This window comes from Amphiura filiformis, chromosome 6 (genome assembly GCF_039555335.1).
Source record: "Amphiura filiformis chromosome 6, Afil_fr2py, whole genome shotgun sequence".
Lineage (NCBI taxonomy): Eukaryota > Metazoa > Echinodermata > Ophiuroidea > Amphilepidida > Amphiuridae > Amphiura > Amphiura filiformis.
This window is the reverse complement of record NC_092633.1, coordinates 5,328,259-5,350,918: the sequence shown is the minus strand read 5'-3', so window position 1 is coordinate 5,350,918 and position 22,660 is coordinate 5,328,259. Positions and strand designations below refer to the sequence as shown.

The following is a 22,660-nucleotide window of genomic DNA, read 5'->3' as shown; positions in this document are numbered from 1 at the left end:
CATACAACATTTTTTTACTAATTTGACCTCAGATGACTTGAATATAATAAAGGTATTGGGAAAATGGCATAAATGGTCTGAGTTACCGATAGGGGCCAATAAATCCCAGTTAAACCTAACCTAATTGTTAATGTTTTGTCTATTGAAGGTCAAGGTCAAAGCTGTTGCTATCATCAAAATTTGACACTTGAAGCCCAAGAAGCTACCCATCAGGAGCTGTTGATTGGTGATGACTTCACTATGACATGTTTTGTCAACAAAACTGTCAGATCATGTGGCGAACATGATTGCATTTCGGTAAGAAGCCAATTCTGTTTTTGAGGTTTATGTCATGCTTGTTTTTATGAACAAGTAAAAAATAATAGTTTTTCAGCAATGTTTAGGATAAAGCCAAGAATTTTCTGCTTTACAAATGCTAAATTCCGCTTTTCTCCGCTTTATAATTTTAGCACATTTCTGACATAATAAAATTTCACAAGAATCATTGCGATGTTGCAAAGTTGGGATGGGTGATTGGGTATCATGGCTGCAATGGGAGGTAGGACAGGCGTTGTACGGTAAATCTATGACGGATTTTACTTTATTTTGATGAATTTTGAAGACCAATTTCATTTAGTATTTCATTTATTTCTTTTCAATTGCATTTTATTTCTTTTTCTAGGTCATTTTTGCTTATTTTTAAATTTTTTTCTCAGAAATCGTTTTCTGCTTTACCTCCAATTCGTGATTTTCGTGGAATTTTCGCTATTCACATAGAGAATTCTTGGATTTAGTTTAGGATGTACTCTGCTTGGCTGCTATCAAAAATGCTAAAAAATGAGAAACAAAATGTCATTTTATCATAGGAATATTAAATATAAAAAGGTTTTATGTTGTAATATAAAATTGTTTCAATTATTTGACAAGATTATGTTTTTTTATTCATTGGCATTCGACCTACTCCCTATTCTAAAAAAATACAGCACTAATTTTTGGGGATTAAAAAATATTATCAAGTTCTGCCAAATGAAACATAGCTCAATCCTAATCATTTATTTAGAACTAACTGGAGATAAAAGAAAAAGTTCACTATATTACTAATTTCTTGAAAAAAGAGCCAAAAACATGCATTTTCGGCATATTTTCTGACAATCGAGTCACAAAAATCAAAGACTTGGAACAATCTAAGCATTTAAAATCTTGAGTATATGCCAAAATTTTGCTCTAATTTTAACTTTTTTGTGTTACTTTAATTAAATGATTGGTTATAAGAATGAAACACGTCTTAGTACAAGTCTTTTGGGCTTAATTGTCACAGCATACGAAAAACACCCTAAAAACGCATGTTTTTGGCCCAGTGGCACATCAGTTAAATCAACCAATTTACGTAAAAAAAACTTTCGTATTCAACCATTATACAACATTCCGACGTTGTATTGATGTCATTTTGCTGACGTGCCCACTGGGTTATTTCCAAAATTTGACTTTGCCAGTTAGGACTAACTAAAGGATTAGGATTTAGCTAAGTTTCATTTGGCAAAACAGGATAATATTTCTTTTAATTTAATCCCCAAAAATTAGTGCTGTATTTTTCTGGAATAGGGAGTAGGATCTGCAAAGAGGGAGGAGAAGGGTAAAAGGTTGAGTGCACTTGGCAAATGAAAGTGGCAGCCACAGTAGATATGAACGCCTGCCAAAATTGCTTGCCCCCCCCCCTAGGTCCGCCAAAAATTGCTTGCCCCCCACCCTCTCGTCCTGCCAAAAAATCTTTGCCGCTCCATTGCACATGCCAAATTTTTGGGAATCCAATTTGCAAACCGTAAATGGTCTAGGTATATATTGCGAGTGCAGTGAGCAGGAAAATTTGCATATTAAAGCGTTTCTGTACTGGTTTCCTAAGCCTTTTTAGAGCGTTTTATTTAAAAGGCACCCCACAAATGCATGCCAAAAATTTCTTGCCCCCCCCCTCTCGGCTGGTCAAACATTGCTTGTCGCCCCCCTTTCGGCTTGCCAAAAATTTCTTGCCCCCTCAATTTTACCCTCCCCAGGGCTCATAATTATTGCACAGCCTGTAAGTGTATTTGAACTAAATGTTTTTCAATTGACAGACATGTAGACCGGAATCTGGCTTGGCAATATGGTTTTGTCGTCAGAACCACACAGCTCCAACAGATATGGAGTGTCTGGAGAATCAGATGATCCCTGGACCCAATGTTATCGAATTCAATAAGACCAGTGACTACAGTGATGATGATAAATCTACCAATTTTACATTGGCTTATACAATAAGATCCGGTGAACAGTCAGACTCAGATGTGTATTACTGTGTAGGAGGAACTCCTGATCAGTGCTTTGGTGGAAGTTATCCCAGGGGATTTGTTAACGTCACTTTTAAAGGTAAAAGGTCAAATTATTTGATGTTTAGTGATCTATATGTACAATCAATTTTTGTGTGATTTTTCTGAACAGAAATCACCTGTAGCCCATCAGACACATTATCTCATGCAAATTTTTAAAAAAATGTAAATCTTCAATACGAAATGTCAAAATTTTTAAATGATGGTTCTCTTTTTCTCCCAGCTATATACACTTTAAGTACCGTACATATCATCAAATTTATAAAGTTAACTTCAAGGACTGTTATATGTCAAAAATTTAATTTTCAATAATGTGCCATAAAATATGCATTATATAAAATCAAAATTATTTCATATCAGAAGGACATTCATTGTATTCATAATTTGGTGTGTCTGATGTGCTCTCAGGTCCACAAAAATACTGCGCAACATCGCAATCCAAGCCCTTAAACATGCAAATAAGTTGTTTGACAGTAATAACTTGGTAATTAGGAGAATGTCTTAACATCATGTCTATTTTTGACACAAATCCTTATTTTGGCCACCCTAATTCTTTACGGCTAATACTATGGATACAGCATGTTGTAAATGGGTACTTTTAAAAATGAATGGTATTTTTTTTTTCAAACTTGATTTTTTGGCATATTTGTAATGTTTATATATGTGTCCTAACTTACACTTATTTGGTATTTGCCAATTCAATGTGCTTTTTGGACAACAGAGAAATTTTTAATTAGTTGTCTTATTAAAACATTTAAATCCTCCATAGCTAACCAGTTAGCTTCCAAGGTAGTAAGTGGGGCTTTCATCTTACCTGATTAGTTTGGCTTAAAATGACAGTTACTAATATTTTTTTTATAAGGATAACTAAATAAGAATTCAACTGAAATCATATATTATGGCTTTAACGCAAAATTATTGTATTTTTTTTATTCGAACAGAAGGACTACCGCCGCAAAATGTGTCCATAAGGAACAGCCAAACAAATAAAACAGAAAATACAGTGAAAGTGAAAGAAGGCAACCCATTAAGCCTATCATGTAATGCAGAAGGCTATCCCACGCCAAACAATTACACATGGTATAAAGACAATGGGAAAAACAAGCATAGAATCAACGACTGGATTGGTCACTTTCAGAGATTCCATAGCATTAACAAAACAGATGATGGGTATTATGAATGCAAGGTGTCCAACAGTCAAGGATCAAGTTACAGTGTTATTCAAATCAAAGTTGATCCATCAGGTAAGGCTGATATCCTGGGATTATTAAATCATATTCCGTTGCAGTAAAGAAAGGTAAAATATAATATAACATGCGATCTGAGACTTGGAAGCGTACGAGAACCAATCTTGGTACTCCTAGTTGTAACCAGCGAGAACCTTCAAAAGAACCGGTTCTTGGGTTATCGTCAGATTTGAATCCCTAACTTACAGATGTAATTTCGTAATTGTATTTACCATAAAAATACCATGTTCCATATGGTTCTGTGTGCACAACCATCTTGAATTTGAACCCGAAAATAGGTGATTCAGCTTCCAATGTTTGGAGCCGATATTGAAGGTTTTTTCACTGAAAATTCACTTTTAATAAACGCCCCCATTTGGAAAAATGCAACACTCCCGGGGTGTTTATTACAAACAATACGGTATATCAAATTGTCCACTAATCCCATTCAAGTATAAAATGTACTCTGTAAAATAAAGATGAAAATAATAAGTATTTTACTTCCTTCCTTCCCTATTGACAGATTCATATTGGCGTTGGTGGATGGCAATTGTCATTAGTGTTGCAGCAGTTGTGCTTGTGGTAACCCTAATATATGCTATATGGAGTAAGTATGCATGGATTATATTATTATTACAGTCTTAAATAGATCAAAGAGAATCCAGACTTGTATGTACATTAATTACAACAGCACCATCAGCTAATTGGGTTTCAGGTCTTCTGTTGCCATTTCTCCACCTCACAAGCAATAAGGAGAAATAATATGTCAATTAAGGGCATGCTACACCCCTGGCCAATTTGGTGCCTATTTTTGCATTTTTCTCAAAAATTATATCGCATTGGTGACAGGTAAGATATGTATATTATAGGGGCAAAGACTACAACAAGTGCACCGAAAATTCAGCAACTCAAGGCAATTAGTTATTGATTTATTGATCAAATATTGGTTTTCCTCATTTTTGACTGTAACTCCACAACTGTTGTCTGTGCTGAAATAAAATTTCCAGTGCAGTAGTTGTAGTCCTTGCCCCTATAATATACATATCTTACTTGTCACTAATGCGCTATAAATTTTTGAGAAAAATGCAAAAATAGGCACAAAATTGGGCAGGGGTGTAGTACCCCCTTAATTAGCAAATTAATTAGGGAGATGAATTTTTGTTTCCTTAGCTAGCTATTTCAAGAGAAAGAATTCTTTGTGATCATACCATTAACATTGAGAACAATGAACCCATTGATCACCTTTTTTTTTGAACAAATTTTAATTAAAATTCCTTAGAAATATCAAAAATAATGCTATTGCTAGAGATAGTAGAAGGGTCAGGTAATACAGGTAGGGGTAACACCTAGGGGCCCGGGGGCCTGAGACCAAGAGCCCATTTCAAACAAGTTGCCTTTTGGAGAACCAGCTTGGTTTTAAGCATCATTTTTACACATTTCTTAAAAAACAGGGGGCTTTCCTTGGCGTGTCTCTATATTATATTGAACCTGAAATTGCATGCCTCTCCATTCATCTTGGCCTGGATCAGCTCTTGCAAGTCAGCCCTGAAAATTGTAATATGGAATTTATAATTGGGCAAATATTGTTATTTATATCACATGATAATAGCCAGCTCATTTGTTTGGTGGATTTCTGAATTTCATGCCATCAAATATGTCCCAATGATATTTTGCGCCAAGGCAAAAAGTTCCCATAAAAAGTGACTATTGGCCAGTCATGACGTCATCAAAATATTTCCCTCTGTGACTGGAGACCATGGAAAAATAGTTCGCTTACAGTCTTCCAGTTCACTCAGGGAAATATTTGGATAATATAACAAGTAAACATATAAAAGCTTAGGCTTTGTGCTGTCAGCTCTGAAAATTTGTGTTTTTCTCACTCTATTTTCTTCTTCAATTTTTATGAACACCTGCTTGCATTTAATTTTCTTGTAGGGTGGAGACATCCAAAGAAAGAAAGTCCGCGCCTGATGTCTCATCCAAGCGACAGTTCCGGTGATGAACCTGACGGAGGAGCCAAAGTTTTTAATGTTCAGGGAGAAGGAAATAGAATATTCGTTGGACAAACTATCAATTTTTACACAAATCAAAATGAATATCAACCTTTGGATAACAGTAAGTACCATATGGATTCCTGAAGGAGAGAACTTGAACCCCATTACTCAAATACTATGAAAAAATGACCAAAATAGTGGTTTGAATCTTTCTGTAGACCCATTAATAAAGAACATAATTCATGCATTTATCCTGGCTACTTAAGTTTGATTGAATCTCTACATGTAGACTGACCACAAGTAATAAGCAAACGATTCTATAAAAGTAGAAAATATGTCTTAACAAATATAGTGTGTTGTAGATTGTAGTTTATTGCATTTGGCGGATTGCATCATAACTTGTTCCCATATTAAAGTGAAATGTGATTTTGACTGGGACAAAGTTTTAAACCTAGATAAGTTTGTGGGCTAATAAACATGTTGCGTGTTCATTCACACTGCAAAAGTTGAGTAAAAGTTAATCAGGTCGACTTCTGAAGTTGTGTACAAAATGCAGCAACCCTTTGACAAACGAGTGAAGTTCAAATTCGACTTAAGTCAACTTCAGGCTTTGTGTAAACAGGGTCATAGATTTAGTACAATGCTTCAATGTTCACCCAGTACTATTATAGCCTTATGATCTCACACCACCAAATCAGAGTCCCATAGAGATATGTGCTAAATTTGCCTTAAGAAAACATCATTTTTCTTCACAGGAGCGACTCAGTTTTAAGCGACAGCTATGATGGTTGAAATCAGCCCTTGCCTGATCCCTCTGGCTGGGAAAAAATATAGGTTGACTGTCATTATTTTTTACTACTGGCCCTCGAAGTCTATGATGTCTGGGAATTGCCTATTTTACAGGCAAAACCATGCCAGTGTTTCTGTAAAGAAAAGGTTGCTTAAAATCGTTAAAAGCTATTTGATCTCTCCCATCTGTGGTACACTTGCAGGAATTAATATTACTAATCATGACCAATCCAAATTTGGCTAAAATGATGCAAATTTCTGCTCATTTTAATGCTTAAATTGAGATGCATGGGTTTTTCTAAGAAGTGAAATTAAGGGCGCACAACGATATAATTCTATTTGGTGGTGTGAAATCTGAAGGCTTAATTAGTGGTTAAAGCGTCAGTCTAGAGATCTGAAGTTCACTTGAGAAGATACATTTGGGCAACTGTTTTGTAAACACCTGTCATGTTCAATGCCTCCAAAGCTGAAGCAAAGGTAAACAAAAGAAGAATTAACTCTCTTCACACGGGTGTCGACTGCAGACGACAAGTTTCAAAAAAATTCAAAAATTTCAGAAATGTAAATTTTCATGACCATATTTGGAATCAGCATGAAAAATGCATTAAAATGAGTACAAACAAGCCTAGTATTGATTCAGTAGTTCTTAAAATAGCTCTTGATATTTTGAGAAAATGTTTCATAACTTGAACTTTTTCCATTGAAGCGCATGGCTAGCACGCAGAGCATTAAGAAAGTACGAGTATATGAATTACAAAGTTAAAATTATTATTGTATAAAATATGTTTGTTCTGTAGATTCTACTATTACTAGTTCTTGTGAAAGATGGTTGGTATACTATCATCCATCAGACAAGGCTTTGGCAGAGATGACCAAGAGGAGATTGGAAGACAAATTCTCTGGCAACATACATGCAGTGGTGAAATTGTGGGATGAAGTCAGAGGAGGCATCCTTAAAGCTATTGCTCATGGAGGTTCCACAAAACTTCTGTCAAAATTTCTTTGTGATTACAACTTTTCAATCATCATAAGAACAGATAGGTTTGCTGAAAATGAAGTGAAACTTGTTAATGCCTTGAGCAAAATTTCTGATCAGGATCAGAAGAATCAAATACTGTCGAACATGTTTATCTTGAATGGAACAGAACAAAGTCTCCATGAATGTTTAGAAAATCAAGGCCCTACAGTGAAGAATTTCAGCAGTGATTCTGTCAGTAGTGATAACTCTTTTTGGGAAGACTTCCTACATTGTGCAGTTTCTGTAAACAGAACATTTACGGCACCAACTATCACTGTAGCAGAAGATACCACAAATCCAACTGGGGATGAACAAACTTCTTGATTTAGTACATGTAAGTATTATAATTATGATAAAATGTGAAATATCAACAATAAATTTGTTCCCTTACCTAGGATTTTTGATGTTGTTTATGATAATGATTATTAATGACAATGATTATTTATTTATTTATTTATTTATTTATTTATTTATTTATTTATTTATTTATTTATTTATTTATTTATTTATTTATTTATTTATTTTTTATTTATTTTATTATTTTAAATTTTAATATTTTTTTATATTTTTTTTATTTTTATTTTTTTATTTTTTTTTATTTTTATATTTTTTTTTTATTTATTCATTTATTTATTTATTTATTTATTTATTTATTTATTTATTTATTTATTTATTTATTTATTTATTTATTTATTTATTTATTTATTTATTTATTTATTTATTTATTTATTTTTGTGGGTTTCTTTCTCTCTCCTCCCTCTCTTGTTCTCATTCTCTCTCCTCTCTATCTCTTTTTCCACCCACTCATCTCTATCTCTTTTAGGGTAAAATGTGCAAAAATAAGTGAGTTGCTATAAGGTTTTTATGGGACTGACTTCTTCTTGAAGAAGAAAGAAATATATTCCTGAAAGCAGGAGGGAATTGCAAACAAAATTAAAATAAAAGTAAATCAAATTAAACTTCAACACTACTTCGCTTTTGAGGAACTTCCTCATCATCAGCCGATGTTGTTGGCTCTGATGTTTTTCTTGGAAACAGCTAGAGACCAACCTGATCAGGTGACATCACACTCGATGACGTCACCAAAGTTGGGGAAAAGTGGTGCCACTGTGTTTGATCAGGTTGTCCCACACATGATCTAGTTCCAATCTTGTGTCTCGCTTAAGTAAAGGTCCTTGCTTCTTGATCTGGATGGCTTCCAGGATCCTCCAGGAAGAAAGAAATACATCAGAGCCAACAATATCGGCTGATGACGAGGAAGTTCCTCGAAAGCACTCCTGGTAAGCGAAAATAAGCAAGTAGTGTTGAAGTTTAATTGATTTACTTTCATTTTATTACCACTACGTATGAATCTGCAATTCTCTATAGAATTAAAATATTTTGATTTCAAGACATTGGTCAAGTTGTAGTGATCAACAGGAAAGGAAATTGAAACAGATCAATGTATAGATGTGGGTGTTCTTGACACTTAACCCAACAGGCTTTCAGCTAAGTGCAGGATGATGCATGGCCATTTAAGCAAAATCTGTCACACCTGAGAACAATTTAATACACATGTTAAATTCAAGTTGTCATTTGGATGTGTGAGACAAGTTCATTTCATGCGGCTCAATGTAGAGGACTAGGTTTTAGTATTGTTTGAAGTGTGCATATGTGGAAAAATATAAAAAAATTTAATGACACACCACTGTACATGCCTAAAGTTTGTTCGGTTTATATAAAGCGGAAAAAATCAGACTCATAACAACGTGTATTGATATAGAATGGTATGCATGCAGTTGGGCGCAATGCTTACGCTAGTTGTGCGTTGCGTGCACACGGTTATGTGAATTTACGTGAGCGTGAGTTGGGACTTTATTTGCGGCGCAGTAACAAAAGCGAATAATTTCCGCCTTATATAAGTTTCGAACAAACTTCAGGCAATGAGCATTGGTTATGTGGAAAGATAAATCAATACTTCAGACCGTCACATCAATACACATTACACATTCAATTATGGTGACTAAATACTACAGGCATAAGACACAAAGTTTATTGGAAACATGGATGCAGGAATGGACAGTCATGAAATGTTTTTCTTCTAATGATTTTCTTCTTTAACAAAATGTTGTTGACCAAATTTAGCTTTGAAAGCAAATTTACACACAGACAGTGGGGGGGGGGTGCAGCTTGCCCCCGGACACAAAAAACTGGGAAGAAGAGCAAACAATTGGGAAGGGGGAAAGGGGGAAGGAGAGAAAAAGAGGGAAGAGAAAGGGAGAAAGAAAAAGGGAAGGAAAAGAAGGAAGAAGGAAAGGAGAAAGAAGAAAAGAAAAAGAGGGAAGAAAAAAAGAAAGAAAGAGGGAAGAAGATCTATACTATTACTACTTTCATTGTGAAATTTGTACTCTGAAACACTGATTTTTTAGCTTCTAATATGCCAAAAACCAGGAGCTTCAGGGCGCTCAGCTCGCTCGCACATAAATACTATTATTTTTTCAATCTTGCCCCCATCCCCCCCGGAAGGTCAGGTCTGGTTACGCCCCTGCACACAGAAAAAGTAATAAAAAACCGTTAAAATTATAAACTAAAATCTCTGATTTTGGCCAATTTTGGGTTGTTCGGTGGAGGGCAAGCAAACAATTTTATTTGCATAATTATGATGGACATACTAGCTCAGCTCTAACTTAGCGTGATAAACCACTTAGTTGCTGCATGTCCATTTATACTTAGAATATATAGAATATATATAGAACATTTATATAGAATTTTGTTTTTAATCCTTGACATTTTCATCAAAGCAAGCATAAACTCCTTGAAGCCACAACTGTAAACACATTTTCCATTGGAGCAAATATTTGACAATATACGAATATTTGCCCTGTCCAACAGCAAACTCAACAAAATCCCATTTCATTGGCATGACACATGACAAACTTGCACGGTGATTTTACAACCATATAGAAACACATTTAGTAATTGGAAGGTGGCAATATCCTGGGAGCAATATCATGATACAATTTACATCATGAATAATATTGTAAGAGGGGTGTAACCTGGGGGGGCACTTAACACAAATGACCATACGGGTATGTTCCCCTGGAAAGACCCCCCTTTTTGGATTTTGCAGCTCCGAAAGACCCCCTAAATTTGACTTTTGTTAATTTAAGCTCATATTTCTGGTTTTTTCAGGCGATTTTCAACCAAAAAGCTAAGAAAGACCCTTGATTTTAATTGTTCGCAGTTCCAAAAGCCCCCATTTTACTTGTTCGCAGCCTGGTTCGCCGCTCCAAAAGACCCCTTTTATTGGTACGCCGGCAGCTCTCAAAGACCCCCCCCCTCGAAATTCCGGGGGAACATGCCCACCCAAAATTATTTGGTGTGCCCCCCCCCCCCGGGTGTAACCTGTAAATATTTTCAGGGGAAATTGAGAAGAAAATAATGAAAATATCTTTCAAATGGATGAATTTCATGTCTTCCATAGTAGGTGTATAGATTTCAATGGGAATATCCCAGTCAGCCCTCTTTGGAGGCTCTTTCCCGTTCAAATTAGTGAATTTCCTGTGTTTCTTACACATAGCGTGGAAAATTTGTTATAAGAAACCCGTATATCTGAGGATTTTTCTTCAAATATAGACCCATGACTAAGGATTTCTGGCGATAAAACCTACCCATTTGAGTGCACATCCCTGTATGGCTCGTATATTCGAGTACCCGCCCTGGTGTAATTCCCAGGGGCATAAGCCCAAGCACTACATATTTACTGATTGGGCCAAGGGACAATAATTTTGCCAATTATGACATGGGATTTCGTAAATGTCGCAGGTTTTGTCATTCATAGTAACCTTGCCTTAGGATGGACTAAAAGAAATCTAAGGCTAGTATTTAGACGTCATCATTACATCCAACAAAAGATCAATTAGCATTCACTATTGAGACAGGCAACATATACATGTAGCATTGACAAAACAAATTTTCAGCATTATAAATCCTTTTCAATTTGATTTCTGAATTCCTGCATTTATCTTTTCAATAGAATCAATCGTACGTCACTTATCAGTAACCTCCAATTGAGCATGTTGTGTTTATCTGTCAACAAACAATTACCGTTACGGTACGTACTTCCGATTCCAGAAAAATACAGCACTAAATTTTTTGGAATTATTATTAAAACAAGTACCGTCGGATCCGTGGCGGTCGCTGCAGGACAAGGAATTCAATTTTGCAGTGTTGGTGTCTTTGAAGCAGGTTCAAGTTTGACCCCTATTTTGACCTGTAACCCCTGTGAGCTTAACCTTTGAGGGCGCTCATCTTAAAATAATGCCAGAAAGCAGATGATGGTGGATGCGATATCGCTATTTTTTTTTTTTTTTTTGGATTAACACATAATCATGAAATCTTCACAAACAATTCTAAATTTGTTATGTGGTGTCAAAGCAAAATTATCTTACTCTAAAACCGTTGGGGTTCTGCAAAGTACCCCACTGCAAGTATGTTAATTGTCCATTTATAATCGCTAACCGTGTATTGTGAATGGGGCTGTCAGCCCTGTATCTTCGCCAGCCTCGTACGTCCGAATTGCGTGTCCTATGCCGCCTGCCCGGGGGGGCCACTCAAATTTAATGATGTAAGCATGCGTGACCAAAAAAGCAGCGTGAAAAGGGGTGTTTTTTCGGTTGGAGCGCGTTCTGGCGTGGCGCGTTAAGGGGCAAAAACGGTGATTTTCATGAAAAGGGTTGTTTTAAAATCGTTTGTAACGCATTTAGGGTACCATTTAATCCGCTTTTCAAATCTGCTGAAACTCCGATTCGAAAAAAAGTTTATTCCAGTGTCGTATAAATGTTTAAAGCACTATGTTATGCAAATATATTTCATGACGTGTTACATGTGATTTAACCATGGCCTCGTACTTCTATGTAAAATACAGTTTAGATTAAAAAACGTGCATATTAATTAATGACGTCATGATTATGATGATGGGTATATAGTTCAGTGGACAAAAAAATCATGTATTTCAAAAAGATTTTAGGACCTTTATAGATTCCTCACATTATTTAATACTCCTGCTGGTAGATTTGCGAGTTTCCCCTTCTCTTGATTACTTTAGGAAATTATATATGCAGTAGAAAGCATGAAAACGGCCGCTGATATCAGGACACGATAATCAACTTTAGGTGCCGAATTCGGAACCAAATACGATGTGAATACTGCTTTAACGTTGCGTCTGGATAAACTATGATGATAAATTACGCTGAATATTGGTATATTCTCACAAAACTACTTTTATACGAGAATCCAATCAGATTCATGTAACAAGCTACGAATCTGAATTATTTATATTTTAGAGTGGTCCCGGAGAGTGGTAGGCCTACGGTATGGTATACCGGAGGGGTAGGCCTATATCCGGAGGTGGACCGTCAGTTTTAGTGTTCAATGGCAAGTTACTAACTTAGTAGGCCTACAAATTTGTTCAATTTGTCAAAATCCATCAAAACTTGTAACGTGGGTCAAATTTAGACAAAAACTTGTTTAGGGGGTCAAAATTGGACAAAAACCTGTTTAGGGGTCAAATTTTTTTGGGAAAGCGCTCTAAAAACTTGTGTAGGGGGTTATTTTGCTCACAGAGGAAAACTTGTTTAGGGGTGTTAGAAAAAATTTGGTCACGCATGCGTACACTCTCATATTTGAGTGGCCCCCCCGGGGCCGCCTGCCAGAAAGGGTATTTCCATCCACACCAAAAAAAAAATCAAATTTTGAAAAATTGTGTTCGAAACCAATTTTGGACACTTTTGATGTCCAAACGATTTTAAAAAGCGTCATGACATCAAAAGTGTTCGAAACCAATTCGGACACTTTTGATTTCCAAACAATTTTCGAGAAAAAAGCGTCTTGACATCGAAAGTGTTCGGACACCAATTCCGGACACTTTAAATGTCCAAACAATTTTCGGGAAAAAAGCTTGACATCAAAAGTGTTCGAAACCGATTTCGGACACTTTTGATGTCCAAACGATTTTCGGGAAAAAGCGTCTTGACATCAAAAGTGTTTGAAACCGATTTCGGACACTTTTGATGTCCAAACGATTTTCGGGAAAAAGCGTCTTGACATCAAAAGTGTTCGAAACCGATTTCGAACACTTTTGATGTCCAAACGATTTTCGGAAAAAGCGTCTTGACATCGAAAGTGTTCGAAACCGATTTCGGACACTTTTGATGTCCAAACGATTTTCGGGAAAAAGCATCTTGACATCAAAAGTGTTCGAAACCGATTCGGACACTTTTGATGTCCAAACGATTTTCGGGAAAAAAGCGCCTTGACATCAAGTGTTAAATCCCCTAATTTCCCTTAATTCTTGTCATTTTCCCTTAATTCACCTCAATTTCCCTCAATTTCCCTTAATTCTCTTCAATTTCCCTTAACTTCCCTCAATGTTTCCAATTCTCCCTCAATTTCCCCTCATTTTCCCAAATTTCCTTAAATTCCTCTATTTTCCCAAATTTCCTTAATTCACCTGAATTTCCCTCAATTTCCCTTAATTCTCCTCAATTTTCCCTTAATTCCCCTCAATTTTCCCCAATTCCCCTCAATTTCCCTTAATCGCCCACAAAATCAATGAATTTCCCTCAATTTCCCTTAATTCTCCTCAATTTTCCCAAATTTCCCTTAATTCCCCTCAATTTCCCCAATTCCCCTCAATTTCCCTTAATTGCCCACAAAATCAATTAATTCACTGAATTTCCTCAATTTCCTTAATTCCCCAAAATTGCCCTTAATTTCCCCATTCCCCTCATGTTCCCCACTTTTCCCAAATTTCCCTTAATTGCCCTATAGGCCCTCTTCCTCACCAAGTAGTACCATAGCCATGCGACAAACGATGTTGACGTAACATTTTAGAAATTGTTGAAAATCGTGTAATGCCCCTTTAATGACCTAATTAGCATATTTCGGGAATGAAACTCTTTTCCAGTATGGGGCGGTACCTGCCTTCCCCTCACCAAGTATCATATCCATGCGACAAACGATGTTGACGTAACAGCATCTTTTAGCGTTTGTTACTAACGGACGGACGGACGGACTAACGGAGAGACATGGTGACTTATAGAGCTGCTACCCGCAGCTAACCCGCAGCTAAAAATATTATCTTGGTTTTTTTTCCAAATGAAACATGGCTTTATCCTTTAGTTAGGTCTAAATGGCAATGATAATGAAAATTATGGGCCAAAAACATCAATTTTGCCTGTTTTCTACAATTGTAGTCACAAAATTCTAAGCTTTGGCACAAGTCTAAGCATTCAAAATCTTGAGTATAGATGAATCCAATGAGTCAATTGATGGTCAGAATTAATTTGACCATTACTGGGTCCCCTTGCACCAAACTGGTGTTGTGACTGCCCAATTGGGTTATTTGGGTAGATTAAAGATGCTTAAAAATCAATGTTATGATGTATATTGTGTTGTAAACTTTCATCATACTTTTGTCTACATGTAACACGGATGATGGAATGCAGTTTAAAATTCCCACCAAGGGTGCATCATTTCACATTGCTGGTGGGATAAACCCAGCGGGGACCCAGGTATGGCTGCCATTGAGATCGTAGGAATCTGTGAAATTGGATCCTTCTATAGGCTAAGAGTTAGCTAATAATTTCAATGTTTTATGTTATTTTTGATAATTGGTTATGAAAAAGATTAGAAACTGTGTTTTTCAAACATTAGAACACATAATTTGAAATCAGTTTGCATAAGTTTTAGACTTGATTGTCACAGCATACGAAAAACATGTAAATGTCCAAAAACTTTTAAAAAATTTGACTTTTAGTCCAGTAACTTAGAACTAACTAAAGGGTTAGGATTTAGCTATGGTTCATTTGGCAAACCAAGATAATATTTTTTATTTTATATAGCCTGATCCCCGGCGGTGACCTTGCTATTCAAGTCTTAGTCATTTTGAATTGGAATAGTATTCTTGGCTGTTATTTTGATAGAAATTCTTGCAATTCAAATTTATTGAATATTATGCAATCTTACTTAAATTTTTCACAATATCATCAAAATGTTATTTCAAAAATATCTGCATACGGAAAAAATATTTATCTACAGAAACTCTTACTATAACATTATTACCTTGTGACAAGTAACTTATTTTGCATCAAATAAGGAATCCTTCTAATTCAAATATGTGACCCGCTCTGACAAAATCCGCCATAAGCCGCACTCAGCCATTTTGAGATACGGCGGGTCAAAGTTGGGAAAGGGATGAAAAACCTTGCAGATTTTGTTTTTCAGTTTTATTATTTTTTGATTCCTTAATATGTTTACTTTAACCTACCATTTAAAACAAAATATTCTTTTACATCTAAAGCACCCAAATCTAGCATTTTCTGAACCAAACCAAGTCCTTAAACATGTCATTTTACAACTTAAAAGCCATTTAAAGCCACCCGCAGTGCTCGGGTCATATTCCATAATGTTAATATGTCTGCGCCCTTTCCCATGAAAATTTACCCATTAATGTTGCCTGCAGTAATTGACAGTCTTAGTCTTCCACATGGGCACATACATCCACACCTTCTTGTTTGATCGGCTAATAAGGGCTCAGGATTTTCAGACTGAGGATCGTTAACTTAGGGTTATAGACTCTGTACACCGGAAAGTCTGTGGCAAACTGTGATGATTGCTTACATTGACTCTATCTAGATCTATGTTTTGAAGTAGTGCATTACCAACATGTATTGTATATTGATGTAATTGTGTATTGATGAAGTAGTGCATTGGTTACAAATACAGTAGATCTGTGTATTGATGAGATAGTATACTGCCTTCATCTACAGTAGATCTGTGTACTGATGAAGTAGTACATTGTCAACATCTACAGTAGATCTGTGTATTGATGAAGTAGTGCATTGGTTACATCTACAGTAGATCTGTGTATTGATGAAGTAGTAGGCCTACATTGCCTACATCTACAGTAGATCTGTGTATTAATGAGATAGTACATTGGCTACATCTACAGTAGATCTGTGTATTGATGAAGTAGTGCATTGGTTACATCTACAGTAGATCTGTGTATTGATGAAGTAGTACATTGCCTACATCTACAGTAGATCTGTGTATTGATGAAGTAGTGCATTGGTTACATCTACAGTAGATCTGTGTATTGATGAAGTAGTATGCCTACATTGCCTACATCTACAGTAGATCTGTGTATTGATGAAGTAGTGCATTGCCTACATCTACAGTAGATCTGTGTATTGATGAAGTAGTGCATTGCCTACATCTACAGTAGATCTGTGTATTGATGAAGTAGTGCATTGCCTACATCTACAGTAGATCTGTGTATTGATGAAGTAGTGCATTGCTTACAAGCCTTACATCTACTGTATATCTGTGTAGTGTATTGCTTTATCTACTGCAGATATGTGTATCCACCAAAAATGTAGACAATGTAAAGAAAGCAGCAAGTTTAAACAAGCCCCCACCTTGGCTCACTTTTTGAAACATGGTCCCATTTGTATTGTATTGATGAGATTGAGTTATTTTAATATTCCCCTGGACAAGAAACTTACTGCTAATTGCCTCGTTGTAACCGGTATGAAACTCGGGGCACTTATATACTTTTTTGTGTTGTCATCATCAAGCAGGCGCAAGCCCTAAACACTGACCTGGAGCAGGTGAAAATACCAACTCTAATCACTGAGCAGCTTGTGAAATGGGGACCCTTTTCACTGACCAGTTGTATTTGGGCACCCTTTTCACTGACCTACCATAAAAAGGTACCCTTTCCACTGATCTACTGAGAAAAAGAAGTTTAAACAGCCATTTTTTCTTTTTTAATTTTCACTTTCTTGTTTATTTTGCTTTTTTTTTTTATTACAAATGGTAAAAATGCTGCAAAAAATAGCCTTTGTGTCCTTTAAAATTCATACCCTAAACGCTGACTTGCTGTCGCTAACAGTATACCCATTTTCCCCAAAATAGCATGAAAAAAGTACCCTTTCCTGTGGATTTCTGCTCGGTGATGACAACACATATGTATTGAGTGCCCCCCCCCCCAGGTTTTCTCCCATTTAGGTGTGGTTCAGCAAATTGAAAACTATTGTTATTTTTTCAGATTGATCGAATGGCGAGTGAGTGTGTTGGACTTAGTTGGTCAGCTGGCTTTACTTATGATTATTTATTTTATTTATAAATTATAATGAAAACTAAATAAAATAAAAAGTAAATGTACATTTGAGTGGATTATTTATCACATGTAATGATTTTTATATTTGTAAAAAGATACTGCCACAACAACAACAACATTATATCAGCAACAAGAACAGCAACTTATGATATCTTGCAAATTGCATATGAAATTTAAACTAAAATCCTAGCTGAAAGCATGCCAGACTGAGTGAGTGATGATGCCCACGTGATCAAAGAGGACTAAAAGTACACTTTATTATAAATTCTCATTCATCCCCATCACTAGCTCACACTCGCACTGCTTCTTATTGCAAACTAGCACGCTCTGTGGATAAAAATTGTTGTTTCAACAGGTAGTTGAAGGATTTAGTGATGTGGATTAGTTTCATGGGAACCAATAGTGAACTGTTTGACAAGCATTACCTTGTATTTGTACATGTAAAAGCAAACTATTTGATTTCCATTGGGAAAAATCCTTTTAAGCGTGCAGGACAGTCATAATTTCAAGCGAATTTTTCAACATGATTCAATGCTATTAAGTATAAGTGAAGCAAACGTGTTTTACGCCTTATAGTGCTTTTTGAAACTGTAGTAGTTTTTCGCTTGGATATCTTTATCACATCTGGGTGAACTGCTTATCAACTCTACTGATTATGGATTTCCAGTTGTTTGATGAAGAGATGATGGCAAATGTAACCCAAAACTCATCACCGGCATTTATGCAACAAAACCTGCCCGCTTTCTCAATTTACAATATAATCATTCGTGCTTTGATGTCCTTATTTGCCTGCATGGCAAATCTAGGCACCATAATTGCTTTTTCATCAGACTCTAGCATGTGGGCTAGACCATCTTATCTCATTCTTCTCAGTCTTGCTGTAGCCGATTTTGGAACAGGTGCCATTCTGTTGTCAATATTGACTACTGCAAATGGCTTACAGAGGTGGCCTTTTGGAGGTGCTGTAGGATGTCGAGTCTTTGTTTTTGTGGAAACGGCTTTCCTAACTTCGGGAATTTTCCATGTATTACTGCTTACGTGGGATCGATATCGCCTCATAACCCAATGTTATCATACCTACATAGCGAGACAAACACGCAGAGCTGTACTGAAAGCTGTTCTGTTAACATGGGTATTATCTCTCATTCCTGGCATTATAGAACTGGCCACCTGGGACTATAATTTGGCAGCCATTTTGAAAGATGGCATCCAAATCAACTACAACATCATCTGTGCGCCACCGTCCACTCGTAGACTGAATCATGCTCTTTTGTTTAACATAGCATTTCGTCTGATACCCTTAATTCTGATTCTAATATTAGGGGTCTTTATTATCGTTGGACTTTGTCAACACGTCAGATTGAAGAATAAGGTGATTGATATAGATGAATCTGGTCCCAACATGCCCAATCTTGGTGATAGACATGATGACAACAATGACCGTGCCCTTATAAGGAGACGATACATGAAACCAATCGCAACCTATATCATTTTACTCCTGCTTCTGGTTCTCTGTACATTCCCAATTGCTATGTACACCGTCATTGTGAATTCTTTCTGCAGAACTTGTTTCGGTACACAATACATTCTTTATTGGGTTAACTTGGTGTACTTTAACTCATGTGTGAATCCAGTTGCTGTAATGATTACAAACAGAAGAGTGTGGTTATTTTACCAACGTTGTTGTCAGACAATGTGCTTCTGAGTTGAACTACTTAATAAGGTATATATAGGTCTATAATCAAAGATGTTCAATATCATTTTGTCAATGTATTTGTTGGTGTTGCTTTTTGGCTGTTGTCAGTGGCTTAGCCAGGACTTTCAGGAGGGGAGGGGGACAAAAATTTTCAAAAGTTGTCAAAATGGGCTTAAAAGTACAACAAAAAAAGACCTAACAATCTTAAATATCAGGGTAGCCATCATCTGGCGGAGAGTTGTAACAGGTGCCTCACCCCCCCTACACACACGCGCACACTCCCCCTCATCCACCCCTCCCCCTGTCTATGCCATTAGTTATTGTTTTGCAAACTGATATGAGTCTACAAATCAGTCTAAAAAACAAGAAAAATATGACTTCTAATAATGAATTTGTTAATATAATGAATCTTCACAACAAATATTTGTCAAAAACATGGTAAAAGTTTGTCATCCAAGAACTATTCTGCAATGCTAAAAATATATATTTGTAATGCTGAAAGAACAATCCATATAATTAAAAGGAAGTCGCTAAATCTTGTTCGCGAATAGACTCAGAGATGATTTCACTTTCAGCTCTGATTTATTCGCACATTGATCGGGTACATATTGCCATTAAACCATCTGAGGTTCATTTTTGCAAAACTATTCAATCACTATGGAAATAACAAAAAAAAGGTCGGTTGCTAGGCCGTTGAGGTCAATAACCTTACGGCTCAGGTCATGACCAAAAAGCTGGCGTCAAATGCACGCTGCCATTAGTGGCGAGTCACGCACCCTGACACGTACTCAAGCGCCTGGGTTTATAGGTTGCGCTACCGCAGAGGGTTGTCTGATGGTCTGCGGGGGGGGGTGGTGTCCATTCAGAATTGAACACTTGATCAAAATAAAGGCCTAGGCCTAATTGAAGCCATTTCGGGGACCATTTTTGTTTTGAAATTGCTTTAAAGTGTACAGGTGTCCAAAACAGAAGCCAAACGGACACTTCTTTATACGCAGGGGGTATCAAGGGGGGGTTGAGTATTTGAAACAAAAAATCAAAATAAAGGCTCAATTGAAGCACCATTTTGACACTAATGTTGTTATCATCGTAAAAACGTAAGTGTACAGCTGTCCGAAGCAGAAGCAAAAACGGACACTTCTTAATACCCAGGGGGGATGTGGCCCCCTGAGTAGGCCCTATTTTGAAAAAAAAATCAAAATAAAGACCGAATTGAAGCTATTTCGCGACCACTTTGACACTATAATAGTTGTTATCGGATGTCCAAAACAAGCTTCTTATCAATACGCGGAGGGAGGGTGTCTGATGGAGGGTGCGCCGGGAGGGGGGGCACTCGAATATGAAAGTAACGTACCTGTCCCTACCAGAGTATGACACTAGGGGTCTATCAAGGCGATTATGGTCAAAAGGGGTTATTCAGTAGTGGGGCCTCCAAGAAAATGTGTGAGAACGCTAAAATTCAGTGCCATTAACCGTAAAACATAACTTTCTGGGCAACGTTTTGTGAAAATTTGTCTTTTGAAACTGAGATTGCTACAAAATGTTAAATTTGTTCACAATGCGCATGAAGCGCCTAAAATATTTGCAGATTTGGTGTAAATTTCTATTTAAAAAAGGGGGTCATTGGGTGTAAGCTGGTGAAAAAAGGGGTCATTGGGTGACAGATTTGCAAAATAAATCTGAGGGATTGAGTGAGTATAACAACATTATCACAGATCTGGATATTCACTTAAATAAAAGTTTAGCTTCTTACATGACAGGAGCTAACATGATTATCAACATCTGATTATTGCTGGATGAATAATCTACACCAAGACAGCATGATTATCATCACCGTTTACTCCGTTTACTAAACACTCCCGTTTACTAACCGCTCCGTTTACTCAACTAAGCAGCGGGGACCAGCGCTTAAAGCGCTGGTCTCCCGCTAGTTTATAATATATTTTAAAACTGCAATTTTCAGCATTATAAATTATTTTTTGACTGATGAGTATTCCACTTGTAATGACAAGTTAATGAATGACAAAACATTTTTATAAATATTAATTTGTCACTTAATTTGTCATGAAAATAATTTGTAATGCTGACAATTGTTGTTTCAGCATTGCAAATGCATTTTCAACATTACAGATTGAATGGCAAACCTTCAAGCTCTTCCATTTATTATGACAAATTTTTAATTTGTCATTTTTGATGACAGTATTTTCAGTGTTGTGGGTGTACAAAAACAAGGTTATAGAGAAAATATGACTCTTGACTCTTCTTGTGGGTGTACAAACAATTAAAGCCATATGTACATGTACAATCTTTTAAAATGAGTTTGGACACTTGTTTTCAAACCTGATTTTTTGGCACATTTGTAATGTTTATACATATCCCAACTTACACCTAATTGAGCTCAGCCAAATTCATTGTGTTTTTAGAACAACAGAGCAAGTTTGAATAAATCCCCCATAGAACATAAGTGGCTAAGATAGCTAAGTGAGTTTTCTTTCATTTGAATTTTTACCTTAGTTTGGCTTAAAATGACCAGCAAACTTAAACACAGTTGTTACTTATAATATTTAATATTTTGCAAACATAATCAAATTAAAATTTAACCAACACATCGTATGTTAAGGCTCTGAAGTATAGAAATAGATATAATACCTCACAAAATATGTATTCACCCAGGGTATAGCGATGGAGAGGAAAACCCTAATGAGACACTTTATTAAAATCTGATCTATTACAGCTTATTACCGACTGTGACAAGATTGACCTTTTCATTTCTTTTGTGATAGCTTCTTCTTTGCTCATTTCTACAAAACTTGAAGGAAATCAAGTCATATTTATATTTATAGCAGCGCTATATTTTTGAAATCCTCCTATATTTTCCTATTGTTACAAAATGCCTTGTTTTTTTTCTTTCTTTCTTTAACAGATATGACGTTCCAGTCAGGCATCTTCTACAATTGGTGCTGTGTGTGTACTGGGAACCACTATTTATGACAAGACAACAAATGAGAAAGAACTACATGGATGGCAAATGGTATATCACCTATAAAAACCTCATCTCTAATGATGGGACTAAATGCACTGTGTATTGTTGACTTTCTCTTTGTAAAATTGCAATGAAAAATGTAGGTATCCCAGCATTTTTCAAACATTTTTCAAAGGTTAAATCATTTAAATAAATTTTAATGTCATTAAAATGATTTAGGAAAAACTATAAAAAATGTTTTTCAAATTTTGACAAAAAAGTTGTTGTAAAACACTTTTTTTTTGTGCAAATTAAAAATATATAATTATGTGACATGATCAAGGGGAATGAGTCACATGTCGGCCCTGGTCGAAGATGAGTTTTACACATGTTTCTAAAGAGGACATTTAGGGCTTTCAGAAACTGAAAACCCCATGTTGATATGGATTTCTTTTGTGAAGTTACGTCAATTTATCA

The 22,660-nt window shown here is 36.1% G+C and overlaps 1 protein-coding gene across 2 annotated transcripts; it reads left to right on the top strand.

Moving 5' to 3' along the window:
- Window positions 1–153: 153 nt before the first annotated feature.
- On the top strand, window positions 154–22,352 carry LOC140154863 (uncharacterized). 2 transcript variants are annotated; one of them, XM_072177513.1, is made up of 7 exons: window positions 154–297; window positions 2,088–2,376; window positions 3,278–3,580; window positions 4,086–4,169; window positions 5,498–5,677; window positions 7,143–7,691; window positions 22,145–22,352. In XM_072177513.1, the coding sequence occupies exons 1-6, from the start codon at window positions 241–243 to the stop codon at window positions 7,685–7,687; spliced, it is 1,458 nt and encodes a 485-aa protein (XP_072033614.1). In that variant the 5' UTR covers window positions 154–240; the 3' UTR covers window positions 7,688–7,691; window positions 22,145–22,352. The 2 variants fall into 2 exon arrangements, with proteins under 2 accessions (XP_072033614.1, XP_072033613.1); XM_072177512.1 differs by having other exon boundaries at window positions 7,143–7,697.
- Window positions 22,353–22,660: the final 308 nt, after the last annotated feature.